The 25,218-nt window shown below is 41.2% G+C and overlaps 1 protein-coding gene across 1 annotated transcript in view; it reads left to right on the top strand.

Annotated features, from left to right (window-relative positions):
* The first annotated feature begins 5,863 nt into the window (after positions 1 to 5,863).
* The window catches only part of EFNB2 (ephrin B2), a 52,330-nt gene continuing 32,975 nt past the window's right edge, over positions 5,864 to 25,218 (top strand). The window contains exon 1 of the mRNA XM_006115561.4: positions 5,864 to 6,945. Coding sequence (XP_006115623.1) covers positions 6,818 to 6,945 — 128 coding nt within the window. The 5' untranslated portion in view covers positions 5,864 to 6,817. The remainder of the gene's footprint in view (positions 6,946 to 25,218) is intronic.

The raw sequence follows: 25,218 nt of genomic DNA on the forward strand, positions 1-25,218 counted from the left end.
GGGAGGTTTAGGTTGGACATGAGGAAAAACTTAACTGTCAGGGTGGTTAAACACTGGAATAAGTTGCCTAGGGAGGTTGTGGAATCTCTATCTCTGGAGATATTTAAGAGCAGGTTAGACAGACATCTATAATGGGTTGGTCTAGACAGTACTGGGTCCTGCATTAGGGCAGGGTACTGGACTCGATGACCTCTCGAGGTCCCTTCTTAATCTTGCTTTTCAGGTGATATCTGTTGCATGTAGAATAGGGATGTTTATCTAAAATGTTATAGTAACAGTTAAAAATCTTACTAGGAGGATTTTTACTGCAGAGTCTGCAACGTGGGGCAGCAGCCGGCTCCACAGGAGCAGGGATGGTGTCCAAGAGCTGGCATGCACTGCAAAGAATATAACCATAATGAAAACTGGTACAATGATTATCGGTTAACAATTTAAATGGTTACACTCTTACATCCCTAATCTGGAATTAATAGGGTGGAATAAATTAGAGTTGCTACCCTAGCCATAGAGTCAAACAAATCTTCAAAATCAGAATAGAAGTTTCTTTTGCTGTTACCATAAACTATACTTCCATATTCATTAGGCTGATGAAAATTGACATCTGTTATGAAGAGTTGCTGCCCTAAAGCCTGCAGAGACAGTTTGGTCAATAAGTAATAGACCAAAGCCCCTACCTACCCATATTATAAAGGCAGTGACACTACACTTCAAGACATTTAATTCAGGAATCAGTTGTGAGCATGCTTTCTTGGGGAAAAAACCATCACTCATCTCCCCTTTGTTCCCCCTTACATATTCATTTGCCCCAAATACTATCATCTGCTGTTTTCTGTATGCTATTTCATATGCTCTTATTTCATTGTTTCTCACTAACAGAGGCTGTGCACTCTCTAACAATCTGTGCTTGTCATGGTTACCCCTGCTTTTCAGGAAATGTCTGTTGGATCTTTGTTTTCTAACATAAATAGGGTGAAATAAACAAGTACTGCTACCCTACCCATAGATTCAAACAACTTTTTAAAAATCAGAGAAAAAATATGCACTTACAGTAAACCACCCCTTAACCTTACCTTGTGTTTTAACCATTTAAAAGTACTGAGTGATGGTGCAACAGTCCTCACCTCCCTATACCATGATTCCTTCTTTGTCCCTTTAGGGGAGGAAAACAATTGCCTCTCCCCCATGAGTGCCTGATGTTGCACTACGGGACTCCATAGGAGTTTTGCCACTTTCTTTAATGGACACTTTTAGTGCAGTGGAGAAATTCAAACCAAATAGGAAACACACGCTCCAATTTGTATGCTCTGGCAATTCTTTTTGAAGTAAGCATGGAGGTTGCATTTATCCATGACAGCGAAAGCCAGGAAGAGGGGAAAGTGCCCAGCCCTGAGAGCTCTGCAGCTAGAGAAATCAGAATTGCTCTTCTCATAGCTTTCCAGGCCTCTATGTCTCCATGATACAGACTGCTTTTTAAATTCCTTCATGTGCTTGTGTGACAGTAGTTGAGGGCTTAATTTTCAAGGCAGTGAAGAGAAAAGAGCAGAGCCCCTTTTTAATGTCCCTGTAGTGGATAGTCAAATGACTGCCATCTCCCTGGAATGACCAATGGTTATACTAGCTCAGTGATCAGTTCTGTGTGAGTAGACATACACCCCTTTAAAAGGCTGCTGAAACTTTGCTCCCTGGTTCTTTCCCTTGCCCCCAACCAGAGACTTCAGAAAATAATTATTTATGCTTGAGTGTTTTTTTAAATTTCCTTTCCGGGCCAGTACCTGAGCTAAGAAGAGTCAGTATTAAATCAATTCAAATATAGTTCTGAAAAGCACTGGCCAAACTCTTCACTGCCAGGTTTTACAGAATGCATTTTGTCAGTGGTAGCACTTAGAAGGAAACAACATGGGGGAAGGAGGGGGGGACACACATAAGGAGCCAAAACGGCTCTCATTTATAAAACAGAGACAGAAAAAAGACAAATTCATTTAATAGTTGAGATCTATAGTCACTGTGTCAGAAAGATGGAAAATTCATCTTGTTAAATTTTGAGTGATGCCTTGGTCAGTGCTCAGCAGGTTTGGCCCTTACACATACAATAAATAATCCATTTAAAACCGTTAGCATCAATTATCCATTTTTTCTGTCTTTTTTTATTAAGTGGCTATTCATTGTGGCTATTTTTGGCCACAGGTAGTGACAAATGAGGGTGGGATTTTGCACTTAAAATATTAGGATTTCCCTCCTTTTAAAAAGGGGGATTAGTGAATTGAGGGGAGGTGATTCGGCTTCCTCTAAATGAGAGTTTTGTTAAAGATTGCAGTGGGGATAGGATCAAAGCCAATGTTTATGTACTCACCACGATCTGGGGGGAAGCGGGAACCGAATTATTCAGAGACAAAGCTCTGGTTTCTGCTCTGTGGCTAGCCTGAGAAAAGGAAATAAAGTTTTCTAGAGCGCATATCCAATCGTTCTATTTTTGTTTGCTTCTTGCACAAGCTAAACACGAGTAGCATTTTCTCTTCCTTGTACCTTTTTTCTGCACCAGCTGATGGGGCGGATCCTCTTCTTCGCTCACACAAACCCCACACCGACAACGGGAGCAAGGTTTATGCTGGGCAATCAGGATCGGGCCCCCAAACTATACCATGTTTTTCCGCGGAAGATCGAGCTTTCATCCTCAGAATTTAAACAGGGGGGAAACCTATGTTTTCGATGCAATGTGAAACCTTGGGTATATAATCCTATTCCCGGTCACAAACTTCCCGATCTTTTGATTTTTTTTTAAAAAAAAAAAGCTTCGTTAAAGAAGCGATTCCTGTAGCTTTGTATAGCTCAACTTTTGTATCTTTTACAAAATATGCGATTTCTGGTTTGTACCGAGGTAAACCAGAAAAGAGAGGGCGCGATCCCAGGGAGTGTTGAACGCAACAGAAGTAAATAGGGCCAAGTAACCACTCAAGATCCGGACATTCATGGGCAACAGTCTATGGAATAGCCGGGAAAGTTTCCTGCCCCATTATAAAACACACAGCCGCTATGAGTGTGATCCCGCTTGCACTGAATTTCACTTCTGGGCAAGGCAGCCTCTCAGACTTGGAAAATTACGCCTCGCTGCTGAAAGAAAAATATCGCTATTCTCAAATAATTTGAAATCGCCGCTAGGGAAAAATAAAATGTTATCGGCAATATTTTTTTAAATAACTAATCAATCAATATATCAGTATCTCGCATATGACTTTTTGAACTTAAAAGTCTCCTATATATTGTCTCATAAAAATACTGAAAGAGAGCACCATGCGATGGTTAGTTATACAAAAAAAGGTTGTTGTTTTTTTTAAATAGGCATTGTTTTGTTTTGAAGACGAGCTAAAACAATTTAATTTGCGTAGACACGTGATTAATCTCTGGGCGCTCAAAATGTGATGTGTTGCAAGTATTTTTAGCTGCTAAAGGATATTTTCAGACAATGCAGAGCTCTTCATTTCCTCTGGATTACTTAAAACAAGGATACAGAGAGTTAGAGGTCACCGTTTACTCACAGCTTTTACAGAACACCACTCCCTAACCTTTCGCTTCAAACCAAACAACAGTAAGAACATAACAAAATAGAGAGTTTAGTCTACTTTACACTTCTCTGTTGATAGAAGCATTGATCAAACGCACTGATTATATTGGCTCACTATGGGATACAAATCACACAATTTCTTTTTTTTAAAGTAATGATTAAACACCAACCCGCAAACTCCGACTGACGAGGGCCTGTATAATATACAAACTCTGTTAGGATCCCATCCTGGGATTCAAACCCTTTTCTAGCTAATTGCGGCGCCGAATCTGCAATTCTGACTACCCTGTAAATTAAATTTAATTAATAGTTTACTTAGGGCATATTCGATGTTTTGTGTAAAAAACAAACTGATTTCCCCTCTTCCTTGAGTTGTAGATTTCATTAGAGAATTACCATATACAATTCACACAACCCACGAGGCATCAAAAGTTCCTTTTCCTTGTGTTGTTAAAGGTTTGAGTGTTCTGTGCCAGACACGTCTGTGAAGCCTGATTCACAAAATTAGTAAAAAGAGGAATTGTAGCCACCTTCTCCAAAAGAAATCAAATTAAAATGGCAGCTTCTTTCCTTTATAAGATCTTTTTTCCTGTTTGAGTGCAAATAGAATGAACAATACTGATTTTTTAGAAATATTTTCTCTTGGAATAAAATTATTGAGAATGGGCTTGTTCATATCTTTTCTGTTTATCATTTAAACGGGGGGCGATGATTATATTTCAAGTCAGGAAAAGAACAGCGGAGTTTACAGGGCTCTAACTTATTTGTGGATTTGGGAGAATAGAACTATTTGACGAAATTTGGCAATTTACCTGATTTAAAAAAAACCTGTTTATGAGTTACTTATAACAACTGTTTATGAGTTACTTACTATTATTTAGTCTTGGGATCAACATCATTCTGAATCACTCCACTCCAAACAATTCCTAACATTCGACGGATTAGGGTTTTTATTGTTGTTACATTCTGGGGGGAAATAGCTGTAGGCTTTAGGGAGAAAAGGAAAAGAGACACAGGAGTGGGATTAGACCCGTGCAGATCCGTTTTGCTTCATATTGAAGCCGGTTGAACAAATCGCCGCTAGTGGGAGCTGTGGTTCTGTGGAATCACACAAGGGCTTCTCAGACCTGCACGTTCCAATTCTCTCTCCAGGGCTGCGAGAAACGATCAGTGTGTGCAAACGCTCGCGTTTGAAGGCTTCCGCGGCCACCTACTCCGTTTTTATTTTTGTTGCCTCTTTCCTCTTTCTTTTCGATCGGATTTGCTCTTTTTGAGCCCTGTCTAAAGGGACCTATGGGGGAGTCTGACCCCAAGGAAACAGCCAGCAGTGACTCTCATTTGCCATTTCTTGCCTGGTTGCAAAAAGTTGCCCAGTGCTGTTGAGATTCACAGTATCTGGAGAGGAGTATTGACCGAACAACCCTCATCCTAACAAATGTGAAGAAAGTTCTAAACTGAGCGACAAACAGGGAAGGGCGAGGAAATTCACGCCCAAGCTGAGAGTCTCTAATTATCTGTTGCAAAGTCAGGCTCCTCAGCTCTTTGAAGTGGCTTTGCATTTCCAAATCCTGTTTATTTAGGACGGTCCGTGGCTAATTATTTTGTAACAAAATAAATGTTGAAATCTGTAATTAAGAGCCCCCGTGGGAAATGCTTAGGTGAACGTGACGGGATGGCGAGAAAAAAACCGACTGAAAATATAAAAATGGGGGAGCTGGAAGAGGAGGGAGGACAGAGCTTTCTTTCATTAACTCCATCACTAAATTACTAGATGGAGCTTCTTAGCATAAACTTGACGTGAAGTTCCATAACAGTGATTCTCATCGCGAAATGTAATTAAAGTCAGCAAGCACCGAGTCAGAAAATATAATTACTCCGAAAATACAAGTTGGATGCAGAAAGGAAAACACTCCACCTTGATCCTTTTTATCCCAGGTATAACATTGCCCGTACCTCGCAGCCATAAACAATGTTCAAGCCTTTGCGACATGATGTGTAAAAAGTTTTTTTGTTGTTTCATACTATAATCGGATGGAAAGGTGGCTGGAGTCTCCTCGCCTAATAGTATTATGGCATTAAAAATAACATCGGTGGGCTTTTTAGTATTGTTCATATGATTCACAGTATGACTATTAGAGGGTTTTCAGGGGATCACCTGTCACACACCAGGCCCCACCCGAAGCCCGAATGTTGGGGGCTGAGGTGTGTAAGTGACAAACGCGGCGCCCAACCAGAGCCTCCTCTCCGCCAGCAGCCCTATGAGCGCGGGCTGGAGGGGAGGATGGGCTGAGTTTATATTGCTATGACAGCATAGGAGCGGTTACTTTCGTTCAGTGAAGACTCCAAGCGGCAGCAGCAGCAGCGCCTCGGAGCCTGAAGGAGCAGAGGAGGGAAAAGCTGCAGCTTGCCCGCCTCTATCGCTCTCTCCTTGCCTCCCTCTGTCTCACACACGCACAAGCCACCTACTCAGCAGCAGCAAGCAGCAGCAGCAGGGGGCATCCAAGCCAGGGGACTCCTGTCTGGGTCTGCCCGCTTGCCACCCGGCGCTGGGCACGCACTGCACATCGCGCCTGGGAAGAAGCAAGAAGAAGGGGAAGATTTTTGACGGCGAGAGCCCCCTCCCATTCTCGCCCCCATCTTTGCTCAGAGCGGGGCCAGAGTCCCCGCACCGGCGTGGGAATGGAACCCCGCGGAGGCGGCTTCGGGAGCAGCTGATCCTCGAAGTGGATTTATACAGCGAAGCTTCCCTTCGCCATCCTTGCCCGGGGGGCCGCCCGGATTGCACGCGGCGGGGACCAGGAGCGCAGCCAAAGACCCAGGGGGAATCCTTCTGGCCGAGGCCGGGTCCTTTCTCCCCTTTGCTCGCCCCCACCTCCAGTTCTTCTCGGTTTTTTTATTGTACGCGACCTCCGTGCATGGCGCACTGGATCCAAAGCGGAGTTGGCAATTTGAGTGGCGTCTTGCGAGCCCGCTGGGAGCCCCCGACGAGCAGGGAGGACTGAGGCGCTTGCATTGGTGGCGGCGGGGGTGTTCCTTCGGAGGGGGCTGGATTCGTATCTCGCAGGAGCATTTCCGACATGCCTGGGGCACCTCTGACTCAGTGACGCGGCTTGCAGCTCTCGCGCGTGGGGGTGTTGGGTTGTTTCTGGCCAATCTGTCTTGTTGGGGATACCGGGCGTCCAGCCGCCGAGCAGGTACGGGGAGCCGTACGGAGGAGTTGGCGAGGTTTCGGCAAGGGACTTGGAGCCGCTTTTGACCATGGCTGAGCGGCGGGGCGCCTCCTCCCTTTGGAAGTACTGCTGGGGAGCTGTGATGGTTTTATGCAGAACTGCATTGGCCAGATCGATAGTTTTAGACCCGATCTATTGGAATTCCTCCAACCCCAAGTAAGTTTGCCTCATTCTGCTTCATCCCTCCCCCGCCACCCTCTCCCCCTCCAGCGGGGGCTTATTCCCTTTCAATGGCACAGCCAGCCAGTGAGGCCGACGTGGGGTGCGTGGGGCTCGGAGAAGGCGAGTGGCAGGGCTGGCACTGCGCCCCCAGGGGGCTGAGCTTCCGGCGGCTCCTGCTCGTACCCCACTGGGGGCGAGGGACTGCCGCTGTATAGGCCCGGGAGCGGGAGCTGCCAGTCTGACCCACCCTGCCGTGGCTGCCTATGCGCCAGGCTCCGACACAGTCCCTCGCCCTGCTCAGTGCGCTCGCTCCAGGTTGGAAACGCGCTGACGTCCCAGTGCACTTCAGGAGCTTGGCGCCCATTAAGTACCCTCCTTCAAGACCCGGAGGGGGGATTCGTGCACCGAGTCTGTGCCCCGTGCACAGGGGAGGGACTCACGGGAGACCTCGTTCGCCTTCTCTTTTTCTGCAGGACAAATAGGGACACAGCCCCCAACTCCTGTGCTCGGCCGCGGCCGCTCCCCGGGAGAGGCAATGCTTCCTGACTGGGAAGTCAGGGGGGCCTTTTGCCTGGGCACGGGGTGCGAGGATCCCGCCAGCATCTGAGGCAAGAGGAGATGTGGGTGGGAGACTAATAAGAGGGATCTCTACAGTGAAGTCCACGGGGAATTTTGCCCTTGACTGTAATGGGGTCAGGATTACCCCTTCAGTCTGCACACTCGATGGGAATAGGGAGGAGTCGTGGTTTCATTTGGCTTTGCACAGGTCCTAGCGCCCAATATAACTGGCCCCCTAGGGGCTACAGAAATAGTAAGACTGATTGGGATTCCGGCCAGGCTCTGTGCTCCCAAGGGAGGACACAACCGAGGACAGAGCCCCTGGCAGAGAGGGGCCAGACCCAGAGGGGCTCATTGCCGACTCTTGTTAGCGCCTCATCTCCAGCAAAGCAGGAAGTGCAGGTTGGCTGCTTCACTTCCCTAGAGCAGCACTGCTTTTTGCACTCTGAGAACTACTATTCAGCTTCTCTGTGTGGGCCAAATGCAGCCCACTGACTAAAGTGAAGTTGCACGTGCTGACAGCAGGGTTAAATTTGGCCAGTGAACTTGATAGTAGCAATGCACATGCTTATGAGTAATGTACTAAGTACTGTCCATCTACATCTACCATCAGCATTTTTTGTTAGTCTCTAAGGTGCTGCAGAACTGTTTATTGCCCACCAGATAGCATTTTCATATCTCTGCTCATTAACAAAACCAAGCATAAAGTGTATGTGTTCACAAGACTTCATTATTCAGACACATTCTTAAAACAGAGCTCTGTCCTTTGAAAGTTTTTTTTTTTAACTTAAGTGTATTAAGATTGCTACTTTTGGAACTAGGGATGTTATTTGCATAAGACTTCCTGGTGAAGAGAAAGCTAGGCAATGATACACGCCTTTCTTGCTTTAAAATGTAGATTGTTCCCACATGATTTATTTATTACACTTTTGCATATATATATCAGAAGTTGGTTTTGATAATCTATGAAGCCCATCAAAACTTCTGTGATAGAAAGATTTTCTTTAGCATAGTTTGAACTCCCTTCTCACAGTATTATCAGGAAGGATAGTTTGATAAGTTTAGAAAGTTTTATGCCAATACTGTATAATTTTTAATAAATAGAAACTTGCAAATGTAAAGTTCAGCACACTCACTTTGTGTATTAACTGAATTCAGGATTTCCCATTTAATCCATTTTGTGAATGTCTGTAAAAGTGCCTTAAGAGGAAAAAGACATTTTAGAAACTGTCCAAAGAAGAATGCATAGCAAAACCTAGAGTCTGACTGAAAGCACACAAGTTTGGATAAATCTAGGAGCTGAAAAAAAATTAAGCAATCACATCCTAACATCAGCATTTATCTTCCACTGCTTTTAAAAGATAATTCATTATAAATGTCTACCAACTTTTTTCAAGAATGGAAAGATTTATGAGAATGTTAAGGTCTTCTGTAAAGCTTTTACAGGAAAATTTAAAAAAGACAACATAATTTTTCATTAAATATGGAAAATGATGATCATTAACAGAAACATTTTAAATGCTGTTTTTTTCTAGTTTTACCTGACAAATGATCATATACACTGTGAGATGAAAAGCCAGTTAACAGAGCCACGGTTTAAACTAGATCTATGGATCTGCATGAATATGTTTGCTATCTTATTAAATCCTTTTTCTGACCTAGAAAAGATTAAACACCAAATCTGGGAATGACACAAACAGGACACCTTTAAAATACCATCAGCCTGCACTAACAAATTGATGGAAGGACCAGATTGCATTGCATTAGCAGGCTTGCAGTGACTGGAGAGAAATTTAGTACAAATGGCAGAGGAATCAGAGACACATCAGATGTCCACAATCCAGTGATCAGTTTGTTCCTATAGAGGTCACTCTTCCAATACAGAACACTCCTGTGCACCGGACCTTCCTTCATAGTCCATACCATTCTTCCATTCCCAGCCTGCCTTCACTTTTTTTTTTGCTTCCACTGACAGCTTACATTAGATATTTTCATTTAATTGATTTCTAAATAACCAAACTTAATCCTAGCCACAGGACAAGGTTCTGGTCCTATCCTAGCAAATAAAAATAGTTTTTATTTTGCTAATTCTAAGGTATTTGACTTCAAAAAGGTTTGAACATTACTAATGGCAGGTCTAATGATACTGTCTAATTACTTTTTCAACTTAAATTTACACTTTAAAAAAATAGGTTCTGTTCGTTGATGTAATTGAGTTTTCTTGAGTGATTCATTGACGTTTAATCACCACAGTGAAGAAGTACACTATTAAAATTAGTCTTTTTCAGTTGCTGGGCCTAGTGATTTATAGTCCACTTGGAGGCCTGTAGTTTGAGGAAGCTTACAAATGCATTAGTGATATTGCTGTTGGTGTGATTGCTCCACTTTTCAGGAGAAGGAGGATTTCTTTCTAATTCTTGTCACAATGCTTTGCCTGAAGGGTACTGAATAATTTCTCCTTAGAAAAGGTCGTTCTTTCACAGGATCTAAGCTCAACACTAGGTTGAGAAATTAGAAAATTTTCTCCTGCTGCTGCAGGGAGGATCTGAGGACTGTGCAATATTAAAGATGCTTTCTGTGTCTGTAATAAATAATTACCAGCTTTGGTGTTACAGCTAATTTATTTATGGAAGTTGCATGTATATTTCTGTTGAAAGTTTCAGTACATAAATCTTCTGTACAGGGAGGCAATTAAATACACTGGGAATGTATTAGTTTAATATAAAGGATGGACTAATAAATGTAGGCTGAGGGGAACATAAACTAAATATGCGTTCTGTTTAGTTTTAGAGGTCATAATTTTTAGCAGGTGGTTGGGAGAGAGAGCTCATAGTAGCCATTTGAACATAAGATCAAGGCTCTCTTCCCCTGTACAGTTCTTTCTTTAGAGATCCACTTTCCGTTCCTTGGCCAAATCTTCAAATGCAATTAAAAACCCCTATGGTAAAAGGATTGAATTATCCGTTGCCTATGACATTACGTTTTGGGGGAGAATGGTTCAGTTAGATGTCATTGTAGTGACTGATTTCATGATACACTTCTCATTTGGAAGACTCTCAGACATTAAACCATGATCTTTAGAAGATAAAGACAAATGATTATGGAAACATAATTCCTGTTATTGGACACATTTCAACCAGGGAATATTTTCTCCATGTACATTGCTTCCATCTAGAGAAATGAAATACATAGATCGCATGTGTGCTTCAGTTTTATCTCACAGTGCACAACCACTGCCTTTGGACTACATCTCAGACTGTAAATTTTTTATCTTAGTCAAATGTTACAGAGATTCACTCATCAAGAACAGTATTTCTGCTGTCTGAGGCCTCTGTTCGCTGCTGTCTGCGGTAGGCCTGTTAACAAAGCCTTTTTCTTTCATAACACAATGAAGCCTCTCCTTAAAAAGCTGTATTTTTGATACTGATTGTCTTAGAAAAAACAAATGATATTTAAATAATACCTATGTTAACCTAATATATGTGGAATCTGCCACAATCGGCCCTTGAATAAATACCAATGTGTCAGCGATTGATAAAATAAACCACAATTGATGATCCTATTTAAACAGTCTATTCAAGAGCATATAAACCAGCCTGCCTCTTATTGTATCTGAAATTCTTATTTTTGTAGGTAAACAAATGCACATTCACTACTGATTGAATAGCCCCTTGAACTATGCTCTTCAGTTTGCATTTGGGTTAATCTTGTCGGTTTTAATATAGAGAGGAAAAAAGGACAAAGCACCAGGGGTGGAATTGTTAGTGCTTTCACATCCACATTCCTCACATTTTGTCAGGATGATAAACTGTAGGTAATGGACAGTCCTTGTTTCACAGGACAGCCAAGCCAACCAAAGTACAAAGAGCTTGCTAAAAGGATATCTCACATGTTTGGTCTCCTCTTTCTAGACAAGAATTTATTTGGGAATCTTGTGCCATGGGACTGCACTCTTTAACCTTAACAATTACAGCGTCAAGCTAAAGAAACAGGAGCTGAAGGTTAAAATGATTTAAACACATGCTTCTAAGTCTTACCCAAAACATAGTTGCTGATGCTTGGGCATGCTAGTGCAGAGAACTCTAAACAATGTCCTCTGTCCCATTAGATATTTCTGACACCTATGGCCAACGCCTAGCTCAGGTGAATTAGCAAGGTACTTCAAACAAGCCAAAGGCTGAATTTTGACTCAGTGATTTTTCTACAGCCCTTTGTACACAGGATCAGTTGGAGTATAATTGTTATATTATTTATAGCAATTATCTTAAAGCCTCTTATCTCTAAACCTTACTAAGGAAAAGCACTTTAGTTAGTGCTGTAATTGTCCTTAGACAGGCAGTGATTGAAAGTCAAGCTAAAATCAAAAAAGGATTTAAAAAAAAGAAAAAAATAACAATTTAAGCTTTACTTTCTCCTGCGTTTTATTATAATGAGCTGATGTTGCTTTAGTATGGCATGTAGGATATATCGCAGGGTCATAAAACTTTCCTATAATGGGAAATTGCTTTAAATCCCAAGATGCCTACAGGGAGGTGTTGGCAAATATAGGCCTTTCAGGAACTTGCTTAGCAGCCATAATCAACTTTTTTGCCATTTCATTTTAATGTATCACGCAACCTGAACTACTCAAAATTGGTTATTGGAAATGAGAAAAAAAAAACTTTCTGAGAAAAATAGTGATTAAAATGTTATTCATGAGTTTCTAATCTCTGCCTTCCCTGGCTCCTGACATAAAGAAACCTGTTTTTCAGGTCATTTGTCATACATCTACATAGATTTGCTTGTGAGATCATCCTTTGTGTGATGATGTGAGATTAAAATAGGAGTGTTCAAGTGTTTAGAATGTTTTGATTAAAATGCAGGTCCATGGAACTGTACATTTCTAGCAAAGACTTAGGTCTTTGGTTGACTTTTTTTAACAAAATTTTTATTTTGGTATATGAAAAAGCAAAGGAAGGGAGGATGGCAAATGGACAATGTTAGAACAGCTTGGAAAAACTCCTGTGGCTTCATTGTCTCTTTAAAGCCAGACGATACAAAGACATACGCAATTCAGCCTTCTCCCATGATGGAAAATGTAAACCGTTGACACGGCTCCCATGTTTAACTTGTTTAATTCTCATTTTAAATTCAGTACTATACCAGCCGTGTGAACTCTGAAGATTTCTTTAGTAATCCATTTTGTAGTTCCGAATCAAAAACAAAGTGAAAAGGTCTGACACAATTTGCTTTTATTTTTAGGCAAATCAACCCTGGTCATAGTTAATAAGGGGATTACAACTCAGACTAGGTCTTTACAGATGTAATGTAAATCAAGGGCAGAGTATAAAGAAACTGATCCCTTTTGATTGAAGTATGGTAAAAAGGCATAGAGAAACTAGCAGCAGTAATCTGATTGTATGGCAATAAAACCACCATTTTCTGTCTTTCAGATAAAAATAATGTGGTAAATCCATGCAGTTCATAAGATGTAAAGGCAGATAAAGGGTGATGCCATGGCAACATATAGATTAGCTTGATGTTAGAAATGACACGTCTCTGAAAGGGGTGTTAGAAACTAAGGGCCTTGCTCCGGGCTGTAAGGTATTATGTGAGAACTGCACAAAACTTGGAGGCCAGGATTAGAAAGTATGAAAGGCCTACTTGTGGCTTGGGATGGTTAAAGCAGTAAAGAAAAGCTGCTCAGTTCTTGCTCATTGGTGGTGTATAATATGGTAAAGGTAGATTTCATTTACTGCTTTTTATTAAGATTTGGACTGATTAAAACTTCAGATCTCCGCAATTGTTAGCATGTGGAAGATTTTTCTTTTTAACTCCTGGCCTAGCAGCAGCAGCCGTTCTGTAGGATTAGCAGCACTTTGAGTTTGTTTCCTTAATCTATTTGGGCTTCAGGCAGCGACATGCTGGCAAGGAACAGAGAGCAGAGGGGATAGGTAGGACTGGGGTTATCTGAAAAGAAAACAGAGACCTTTTGATTTCAGCCATCTTTCAGACTGTGGTCTCAATCTCACACTCCATGGGAGAAGCAAAGATAAACATTCCACATTGTCCTTTTCCTAGTGAGATGATTCTTATACAATTTTTCTGTTTCCCACCCTGCAAACATATAAAAGAAAAAATCCAGTTTTAATTCAAATTAGCTAATAAAGCTGCTGATAGCCAAGTTGATATGACTTAGTCCAGGTGGTATTTATTCCTGAAAGGCAATCTGAAATCCATAGTTGAATGCGATAGGCCCCCTGTAACTTAAAATCACTGGCCTAAATTCTCTTTGGAGTTAGGTCAGCAAAGAATTTGGCTCTTTGTTTTGTCATTTATTTTAAGTGTTCTGGAGCTGTAAAATAGGAAAAGATTGTGCTTGTTGCTACTACATTGGTTCTTCATTGCCTCTTGTCTTACACATCCTTGTAAATAACTTAGACTTTTGTTTCTTCATTGTGTTTATCATTATAATCATCCAAAAAAACAGAAAAAGGTCATAGACCAACTTATTAGGTTACTTTTTGTGCTGCAAACTACAGGTGCAGTCCAGAAAGGAGTATTTACTATTTATTGACTATTCATGTGTGTGAAAGGGGGAGTCTAGACAGAGGAAGAAACATTCTGATGCCTACTGTAACTATTGTCTCTTCTGATGAAGTGGGACTTGTGTGAGTTTAAGGAAAATGCATTTAAGTGCTGTTTGTTAACAGAGGCTAAGTCACTTTCTAGGTTTCTGCACTCGCTGTGATATAGGGAATCCTGATAAAGATGTTAATTGCATTTTCAAACATGCAGTTTTTGTCCTAGCTGAGAAGTTTAACAAATTTCTGACAGAAAAACGGAGACGAAAAGCAAAAGCATAATATATGCACGTGTGCGTGTGTGTGCTCTCTCTCTCTCTCACACATACACACACTACCACCACATAGAGGGGAAGTAGATTTGTGTAATACAGTATATGGAATCTGAACCACTCAAAATATTTCTTCTATTCCAGTTTAAGCTTCAGAAATCTATATCAAAAGATTGATTTCATTTGCTGAATTCTACAGAGTACGGGGCACCCTCCTCTAATTTACAGGCTGGTCACATCCAAACACCTTGCATTCTGCATTTGACAATGATTGCTAATGGGCCATTCAACTAAAGTATTTGCTTGTTAACAGGGAACAGAGCATGATAAATGTCCAGCAAGCTTGCGGCCTCCTTCAGCTTTTCAAATGCAGACTGGTGCATATTTATGGCAGGCAAATGACAAAAGAGGAAGCTGAATTACTCTGGCCTTATGCTTTCTGTTAGAACAAGGGTTAAAGTGATTAAAGAAATAATGCAAAAACCAATGTCCTTTGTTTGCTAACCATTATCCAACATTTAGCTTTCGAACCTACCTGTCATGTCACATTTCAGAAACATAGTAGATAATGCTATGTACATTTGGTGAGACATAAGAAAGAGTGGGTGATCATTTATGTAGTTTCCCATCCAGTGAATGTCAGGTATGCCTATTTATGTCCAACGAGTAGTCCAGTGGCACCTTAGAGACTAACAAAATACATATATAGATATATAGATATATATATCTTGCCCCATTCACTGGCGGTACGCGCATGTGCAATGCAGGTCTTGCGCATGCGCAGTGCGGGGCTGGCGAGTAGATTTTGCCGCCGTTTGTCAAGCCCTGATAATGTGTGTGTGTTAGTCTCTCAGGTGCCACATGACTACTCGTTTTAAAGTTACAGACTAACAAGGCTATCCCTCTGAGCCTATTTATGTTGTTCCCATTGAGAATAATCAACAGGCCCCAATCCCTGAAATAAACTTCACATGTATACATTAAAGAGTTCTTACAAACATCTACAAATAGTTTTTCAAACAGAGCTTTGCAGATGGTGATTGTATTCTCTGATTCCAGTAGAAAATAAATAGTAGGAGAAACTCATAAGAAAAAAAACAAGCCCCATTGCCCTCCGCCCAATTCTCTAAACAAAGCATGAAAACAAATTGGCAGCATCAGAGCATTATTTGATTTGCTGTCTCCATTCTCCAAAAACTTAATAGGTAGATTTTCCAAATAGAGAATATAAGGTATGCATACAAACTCTGTCAATGGATAAAGGATCCCAGCACCATTTAGAATATGTAGAACTGTATTCCAGTACCACAGCCCCTGTCTCTTAATTCTGTCTCTGGAACAGCCTGCTCCATCTCCCACCAAAGGCAATGGCAAAATCACTATTGATTCCAGACATGCAGGATTAGGCCCCGAAACACTTACCCATATTCAACATCTTTAACTAAATCAATGACTGCAAGACTTGATGAGAGAGTCTTGGGCCAAAATTCTCAAAAGTAGGCAATTAAAGTTAGGCTTTTTATATGTATATTTAGGTGCCTAAATACGTGATCTGATTTTCAAATTTAGGCATTCATTTATGAAAAATCTTGCCCATTTGATTACTTCATTCTCAAGAAGACAGACATGTTTAAGGTCCACCAGTCTAGCTCCCAGTAAAGTAAAGTGGAAAGACTCCTGCTTTCTTCAGTAGGAGTTAAGGGAGCAACCTTCTGCTTTATAGCACCTTCTTTTGTATTTTAGGATTTCAGAGTTGTTTTCTTTCTATTTATCTGAATCATTGTCCAGGTTCTTATTTCCTGGCAGTGTTGAAAGTACATAGTTTTATTTGGTGTAAGACAACATTTAACTTTCCCCACCTAACAGTCGCGTTTTTCATAGGCCTCTGCATTGATATTGTGATTATATGCATTTTGAATATAAGTGAGAAGTGCAGGACTTCTGTCTTTCTTTTTTTTGGCAACCCTGAGGAGCCAACACCCAATGTTTCATTGCAGTATCAGCATGATAATTATATTGCAGCTGATTTAAACTTTGATGTAATAGTCTAGGCTTTTTTTCTGGTTTTAAACACAGCCTCCCAGCCAAGAATGATTTACAAAGAGTGATAGGAGATTGCATTGCTAGGCAAATCATTCCTGCGTGTGACATATACATATTTATGTAGAACATTTAAAATCTATAGACATTTTGAAATGGCGTATGTCTAAAAAAATAAATTAACATTTCCAATTTTTTGTTCATGGGACTAGACCTTTACACTTATGAAATAATAACCAAAATATACATTTGCAAAATAAAGTGATGGCCTGTGTGCTGTGCAGGAGGTTAGGCTCATAATACCCTCTTTTAAGCTTAAATGCTATTGACTATATGAATTGTTTCTTAATGTTTTATTATCTCTTTGTCATGAGATTTCTGTTTAATATATTATTACCCTTTGCAAAGATCAGTGGGGAAAAGATTGGCAATGGATAGTGACTGGGTTAAGGGTAAGCATGTGTTAAAGGTAATGAGAAAGTATGCAATTTTTAATAAAAAAATAAAGTCAAGTCACAGTTGAAAGTCATCTTAGTTTGGATTTGGGAACTTGGCCAGATTTCAGCCTGTCAGAACTGAGAAGACTTAAATCAAATGAAGGCCTATTTCTATAGCAGACTGGAATCCTGGTTTCTTGCCTTTGGTTCATTTAGTAAAACCCTCTTGGCTTTTGATGTTCTGCACCGTTGAAGCAGGTTGCTTGGAACCTATGCAGTTAGTACTGGTGAATCCATACCTAGCTCGAGTGGTGTGTCATTTGCATTTCCCTTTTCACTAGTGCTTGCCATCTGTTACTGCCTGAACACCAGTTGGTTTCTACACCACACTGGATAAAGTGCAAATTTGAAGTTAGGAACATCTTGATTCCTTTTGGGGCTTGACAGTCCCATTGCATTCACAGTCCACACTTCAGTTGCTTTCTTTATGTTTAATTAATTTCAGTTTAGTTCAGGAGTAGCTTGCTCTAATCACTGTGTAATGTTTAACCTTCGGGGTTTTTTCAATGTAATTCCAGACTCTGTAGGTGAGCTGAGCAGGGAAAATCATGTTGGCAGCCAAGCTAGGCATGTTTTTAAAGACATGCATTTTGAGGAGAATTTGTATCTCTGAACTTACAGAAATCAGTCTGATTCCAGAGATTTTTTTTTATGAAAGATAAGAGCCAAATCCCATGCAATTTATTCACATGCATTATCCATTGAGTTCAGTGGATCTCTACAAGGGTAGGCAGGCAGGTTTTGTCCCTAAGTATGTGTACTCGTAAAGACTGTGATTCAGAAAAGCATCCCTCTTCACAGAGTGCTTAAGCACATGCTTAACTACTTTGCTAAAGAAGAAGGGAGTTAAGCATGTGTTTATTTGCCTTCCTGAATTCAAACTAGAGCAAGAAGGCTTTTGAGCGTGAAAAATATAAATTTCTCCTTTAACTTTGTAAAATCCTTTACATTGTAGATGGGCTTGCATCAAACTCCAGGCTTTTCCTGCATTCCTGGCCTTCCCCCATGGCGGGGCTGGTGAGGGTCCCACTGCACTCCCCCTTCAAATGTTCCTCCATGTTCCTTTAGGGGCCACACCCCACTGTTTGGGAACCATTGACCAACTACATCAAGTACTTGCTGCCAAAAGGTATGAACCTTTGCATGTTACTCACTGCTCTTAGTATAGGTTGGACCTCCCTGGTCCGGCACTGTTGGGATCTGACCGGTCCCAAATGAGAGAATTTAGTGGACCAAGGGAGCCACTGGCCCCTAAGCTCATCACCTTCTGCCTCCTCCTCCCCAGTCAGACCAAGCTTCTTGCCCAGGTGCTGCTGGCTTCCGAGGCAGCACAGGTTCCGGCTCCTGCCACAGGGCTCTGGCCCTGTACATCTGGGGACAGCCGCCAAGGGTGGAATTTCAGGAAAATGGGGGGCAGAAGCTGTGTGCTCCGGGAAGCAGCTAGCTTTTTATCCTGTTCCCCAGACACTAAGGGCATGAGGGGAAAGCTCTCTTTACCAACCCACAGAATGCAAGTACTTTCCCCTCACCCCCTGATAGTCCGGAAAACAGGATGAAAAGCAAGCCACTTCCCAGAGTGCATGGCTGCTGCCCTCCCAAAATTCTGGCCCCGGCTGCCAGCTCCAGGAAACAACCGTGGGGCTCCGGCCCCGGCTGTGCGCTCCAGGGGGTTGCTGCTCACTCTGCTGTGGGGCTCAACTCCAGCCCCGTGCTCCCATGGGCTGCTGTGGTGCCCTGGCCTTATGCTTCTGGGGGGGTGCTGGGAGACTCCGGCCCTGTGCTGCCACTGGGCTCCAACCTCAGCCCTGAGCTCTCAGGGACCTCAGAACACCAGCCCTGGTCTCACACTGTCCCCAGACAGATTGCCAAACTTTTTACCCTGGCCTGAGCTGGCCCTACTGCCCTTAGGCTCCCAGGCTCTCTGGTTCAGGGGTATCCGTGGTCCTATGACAATGGATACTGCAGGATCAGAGAATGCAGGTTTTCGGAGGTACAACCTGTACTAAAGCCAGTGCTTACACTGACTGTTGACCACCAGTGCTGAATCTGGGCTATTCCAGACCACAGTCAAGATCCTGGCGACAGAATCCAGGCTGGGATTTTTGATCACAGCTTGAACCTAGCTCTATAATGGGCTAAGTCTGAAAACTGAATCGGAATTTTTGGAAGAGTTTTGATTTACCTCTAGATTTCATATCCCCAAGTATAGGATAATTGAATTTGGGATTTACACAGAAATGTAGATCTTGAGCTTGTATGTCAAGTTTTGCTTTGGGACCTTCTCTAAGTAAAACTTCTTCCTTGTAATATTCCTGGGGTTTTTTGTTTTGTTTTGTTTAGTTAGTTTAGTTTGTTTTGTATGTGAAAGGAAGAGCATATAACATGAAACAAGAAAGTGAAATACAATTTGTGGATTTTTTTCTGAAAGTAATTGCATATAAATTCTAGTTTGTAGCATGCCAGTGTATTATTAGAGAGGTGTTTGTTCATTCTATCTTATAAGATTAAAAAACGGTGGAATGTCATATCCCCGACTGAAACGGCATGAAATAGGAACTTGTTCCAACTCTACAGTTTCCTTATGCAGATACATAGTTTATTTTAGAACAACTAAGAACCAGATGAAATTATTAACTGAATGTATTTAATAAGAGATAGTGATTAGTGGTAGTCTACCTAGTCACCAAATAGCAAGGCAATCCCCACCCTTTTTTATAGACTCCCCTCCCCCCCCCCGGAGCGCTGCTTGGACAAGACTGTACAGGTGCAAACAAATTATACTTAAGAGAAAGGAAACTGAAAACTTTATTTCACCTCTTTACATTGTAGCTGACACCAGATTTGGATCTGTAATAGAAATAGACCATAGCATAGCAACAGAAAATCTGTTTTTATTGTCTCTCTACCAGCCTTGGTTTGTAATTTACAATATCTTTTAAAAAGCCAGTTCTTTGGCAGATGCAGCTTTTTTGTCAGAAATATACATGGTTTGGTTTGATATTCTTTTCCAACTACACTAGAACTCTGCATTTTTTCAAGGAAATGCTGTGCTTCTCATTTTCAGCTCAGAGCATTCTTGAACACTTTGAATGGAGCAGATGGTTTGTGTTGCACTGAATTCATGGCCCAGATTTTAACCAAATAAATAAATAAATAAATAAATAAATAAATAACTTGATTATCTTTACTGGGAGAGCAAAGGCTAGTTTAATGTTTCCAGCATCATATTTTAGTCAACATCAGACTCTTCCTGTATTTTGTGACTAGCAAATGGGGAAAAACCACCAGCATTAATCTCAAAGGGAGTCAGTTTTCATTACAGTAGAGGTTCAATTGTGCAGTGCTGTAGGCAGTGAAATGTAATATTATTGTGACTTGTATAGTAATTGTAGAATGACAGAGGGAAATGGATTAAGTTTAAATATAAGTGTACACAACAGCACATGGACTTTGTCAAATGAAAGACAATGTTATTGGGGCAGGGAAAGCCCCCTATGGCTCTGCCATCATGAATTACTATTTTGTAAATAATTAGCCACTAGACTATAGATTTATTACCTTTTGTACTATACGAATGCACAGACATAGACATACACACAAGAATGCTGTGACTACTGTAGCTGCCGCGCAGAGTTGTAGAACAGGTTTGTGGCCGTTGGGCTTGCAGAGCATTTGACTATCTTCAGGCTTCTTGTCTTTAGCGTTCAAGAAAATATTTTGCTTGCCAGTCTGAGAAGTTCTGGTTTGAAACACACACCCATCCTTTTGGTACAGGGATTGCTAACACCTTAATGGCTCCCCAAACTGGATGACCCTTTGTCACTCTTTTCTTTCCCATGAATAAGCCAGGTTCAAGTTGCATATGATCTTTGCTTTAGAAAAGTGTGAAAGAAGGGCCACCTGCGATAACAAACAGTCACCCCAAGCACACACATTCAAGCAGATTAAAGTAGAAAATGTCCATTCAAGCTTCCAATTACTGATCTGTTCCTGGCAGAGTGAAGGCCGAGAAGGATCAACACCTCACTTGTTTACATTTTAGGTAATTGCAAGATACTCTAAAAGTAGTATGTGATAATGTAATCCTGTGTAAACCTAGTGCCCTATTGTTGTACCCCATTATAATACAGGGTTTCACGTTATTTTGTTCACTCAGAAACCTGTTCTAATGTTAAAGTGCAAAAGGGGGCAGTAAAGTGCTATCCAAAAAAATGTTGATTTTAAGGGTATTTTTCCATGGTTGAGGTTGCATTTCTCTCTAGGTTTGTGATCTTCTGTTTTTCAAATAACTAGTATTTATGAATATTTTCTGCATGTGCAGACTTTAAAAAAATCGTAGCAGTCATTTAACATTAAGCATTGTGGCCATAAGTGTTAGATGTATGTATTTCTGTGCTCTGTCCTTTAACCCCTGCATCAAATATGCTGCCCATTTAGAACGATTGAGTCAGAAATCCTTCCTCAAACATATTTAGCTCATAACCACATAAAGCACTTCTAAAAGAAGTCTAACATTACTAATAACAACTAGTGCTCATTTTGTGTATTACCAGCAGTACATCTGTGTAAAAAAACAAAACAAAAAGAACTCTGAGGCTTGGGATTCCTGCTTGAAGTACTAAAGTGTATAGCAGTGTCATGGGTCAAGAGTTGGGCTCTCATCCAGAGCCGCATGCATCATTTATCAAGAGGTAACTAGAAAGAGCAACTAATTACAATGCACCTACTGAGTGTTTTCTCTTCAGAAATTCCACAGAATAACCCATTTGTACAGACTGGCTTCCACTCTCCACTGCAGCCACTTGTTTTTGTTTTTTTTTAATTGTTAAAAACCTCTTCTGTAGAAGTGTATGTGTATGTGTAAATGTGTGCGTGTTACCAAATTGAAAATCTAATGCCACTTTAAAATATAGATAATATAATCAAGCTCAGTTTAAAAATAGAATATTGGTAATATTTATATAACATTCTTTAGTGTGGAGACCAAACGTACAGCACATTAGCTTCTCTTTTGTGGTAACCAGAATTGATTTAGTAAATGGATCAGAATTCTCTAGTGCTTTATATTCTTAGGCCACTGCAGTAATTGCTTTCTGCACAATAATACAAAAAAGTTAATTGCTATTAATAGTACTTTATGTGGAGGTCACCTAAGAAGGCTGAATCTAATATCTGCCATTTTGAACAGATGTCTACTATCAGCCCTGTTAAAAGAGGCTAGATCCTAACATTTTCATAATCCCAGGCCTTACTACTGGGGTTACAGTAAATACTCTTAAGTGAGGCATTGCAATCTGGTGTGACAAAAGCTAGACCTTCTTCCCCATCCTAATGTAAAAAAAGCCAGCTAGGCATTTGCTATGGGAGTGTTTTTGCTTTTTAGGTGGGATGAAATTCAGTTTTCCCCATCCATTCAGTGTATTTTGCACTGATTGCTCATCCCAGATGTATGTCTTGTAGTGAAGGGTGAAGCGTGAGCCTGTCCAAATTTGAAGAAGGGTGACGGTGTGTTGTTGTTGTTTGTTTTCATAATTGACAGTAAGCATGAGGGAAAAGTTAAATCTTGCCCTTTATGTATACACTGTGGTTGAATTTCACCCCCATGGTTGAGCATGCACAGAAGACATGATGTAGTTCCAGAATCTTGTGGTAGCCCCGAATGAAGGGGTTGAAGGTAGAGCTTCATTATGGCTTCTGCAGTCTAGGTCCTGGGGAGGTTGACTTTGAACAGAGAGAAATGCTGGGGATTAAGCTACTACTCAGTTATACGACTCCAGTTGCTGGGACTTGTGTAGGTTGGAAGTGCAGTAGACCAGTGGTCCTCTATTCACCCCAGGAGATGAGGTGGCAGATGTAGAAAGCCTGGACTGCACTATATTTGGCATTATGTGTTGTTTCCATTGAACAAGAGCTAATTTTTAAGATGAAATCATAGCCTTTAAAAACCACATCTTTTCACAAGAGGATAAGGTATCTAATGTAATGGTATCTCCAGGAGAGGAGATTCAGTGCCAGATCGTGTTTGGCCTCTTGCATGTACACAAAGGATGGAGGCGGGGCACTTTCCTCACACCGGATCTGGTTACATTTGGAGACTCTGTGCTCCTTCAAGTGCAAGACTGTATCCAGCTTGTGACACCCCTCAGCCAACCTTCTTATAAGAGGTTCAGAAGAGATGTAATCGTGCTTATTCTCCTCCCCTTCCCTCCCCCCCTCCTCCAGGTCCCTCCCTGGCAATGAGCCTTGAGTTCACTGGTCACAAAAGCAAGAACATTCTGCATCCTCATAAAGGGTCGCTCAAGGACTTTGTTCCCAGGAGCTACAGGGGACGCCATGCCTCCCAGTGTCTCTCAGGGCTGAGGAGATGGGGACTGTATGACTTCTCAGTGTCCCTTCCTCAGTGCCTACACTGCCTGAAGCAGTCCTGCCTGTGGCACGGTGCAGTGTTTGGCCTGGCCTGGCTGGTGCAGCCTGCAGTGTGGCAGGCTAGCTGGGCTGGAGCAGCCCTCTGCCCATGACATGCTGCAGGCGGAAGGCGGTTCCGGCCCGGCTGGGTCCACCACACCATGGGCGGGGCATGGGGCTTCTCCATTGGCCCCCCGCTGTTGGCATGATGCAGCGGCCCGTTAACTGGTTAAACATATAGTTTAACCGTTAATATTTTAAACAGGATTTTACATTCCTATTAGTAGGCTGACCCTCTGACAACCCCTGTTTCCAGATGACTTTATCTTGCACCACTGTGGTAAACTGAAGTTCCGCAACTTTATAGAGGATCTTGTCCTCTATGAAGTACTATGACATGCCTGAGGCTGTGGTGAATTTTGTTACGCTAACTGGTGGCAGTGCTGCTATTTTGTGTGTAGAATGGAAACTTGACTACATGAATACATAGTTCGCTGCTGGCTGGGTGGTGTATCTGCCCTGCATTAGCCTGCTTCATGCTAAATGGTTGTGTGAACATATGGTAGCAGTTCCACAGTGCACTTTGATCTAATCTTGTTTCATAATGAAGTAGATTTACACCCCAGCTTGCCGTGAGTAAAATGTTTGGATAGACAAGTCCTAAGTGGGCTGAAGACTTGACATACACCTTTTTTTAACACACTGCCTGTACTTCTTCCCGTCTAAGCAGAAGCAGGGGTTAGTGAGTTAGAGGAAGGGGTGAACAGGTCCTGCACAGTGCAATAATAGAGTATGGAAAATAGTGACTATTGGACACTATTTTTGAAACTTTTGTATTCAAATGGATCACCAAAGTAAATATGTAGAATGTTTCCAGGCCCCCAAAGTACCTTTGTTGAGGGCTTTTTTAAAAATTATTTTTCTTTTTTGAAAGGGAGTGTAAAAGAGCTGCAGTTTTAGAAACTTTCATTGTAATATTTTGTAATTTGTTCTTTTGACTTTCAGTGATCTTTAGTTGTAATTGTGAATTTAATTTTTGTTATTAAATCTTTTTTTGGGCCTCATCCTGCAATCCTTTATTAATGCACATAATCCTTCCTCACATGAGTAGTCCCATTACTGTGAGAGTTCATGTATGCTCAAAGACTACTGGTGTGAGTAAGAATTTTGTGGGGTAAATACTAGATGAGCAGGTTGACTTTTTTCAACCAATGCATCACTTAAAATTTCGTGTCACACCTTGTTATATGCTTCTGATTGCCTAACTTTCAAACCATGTTTAAGTAAATTGAAATTACATAAAATGGAATACATTCCTTTATTTTCAATGTATATTCTGCTAATTTTCATGTTAAATTGATTCAGTCATCACATTATATTTTTGGTATAAATTCCACAGTCAGAGATAATTTTTCTCCCAGAGGACTGGTGCAAAACTAGTCGCTTAAAAAAACCAAATTCCATATGATTTTTGAAAGATGAGCTTTTCTATCTTTTTTAATGTTGCTCATTTTGATATTTCTACCACATCAGCTGCTGTGGAGTCAAGTATGTGCCAGGTCAGACCCTGGTCCTATTGAGTTTAGTAGCAAAACTCCCTGTTAATGTAATCTAGAGTGAATTCAGGCCCATAAAGCTACTGCTTCTGGAAATGTAGAGATATACTTTCTAATAAAGTATACAGTATCTCCAGATTATAGTTATACCCTGAAATGGAATAAGGTGATTGATGTAAAAAGTTGTATTTTTGTATTTGAATAGAGAATTCATTCACTTAGAACTTGTTTAAGGACATTTGAGGTTTGAGTCAAAGCCCACTCAGGTCTATTGAAAGACTATTATTCAGTTCAGTGGGCTTTGCGTCAGGCCATTGGTATCTGAGTAAAACCCAATGAAATCAATGGGAGCTTTTCTACTGATTTCAGTGGGCTT

This window comes from Pelodiscus sinensis, chromosome 1 (genome assembly GCF_049634645.1).
Source record: "Pelodiscus sinensis isolate JC-2024 chromosome 1, ASM4963464v1, whole genome shotgun sequence".
Taxonomy (NCBI): domain Eukaryota; kingdom Metazoa; phylum Chordata; order Testudines; family Trionychidae; genus Pelodiscus; species Pelodiscus sinensis.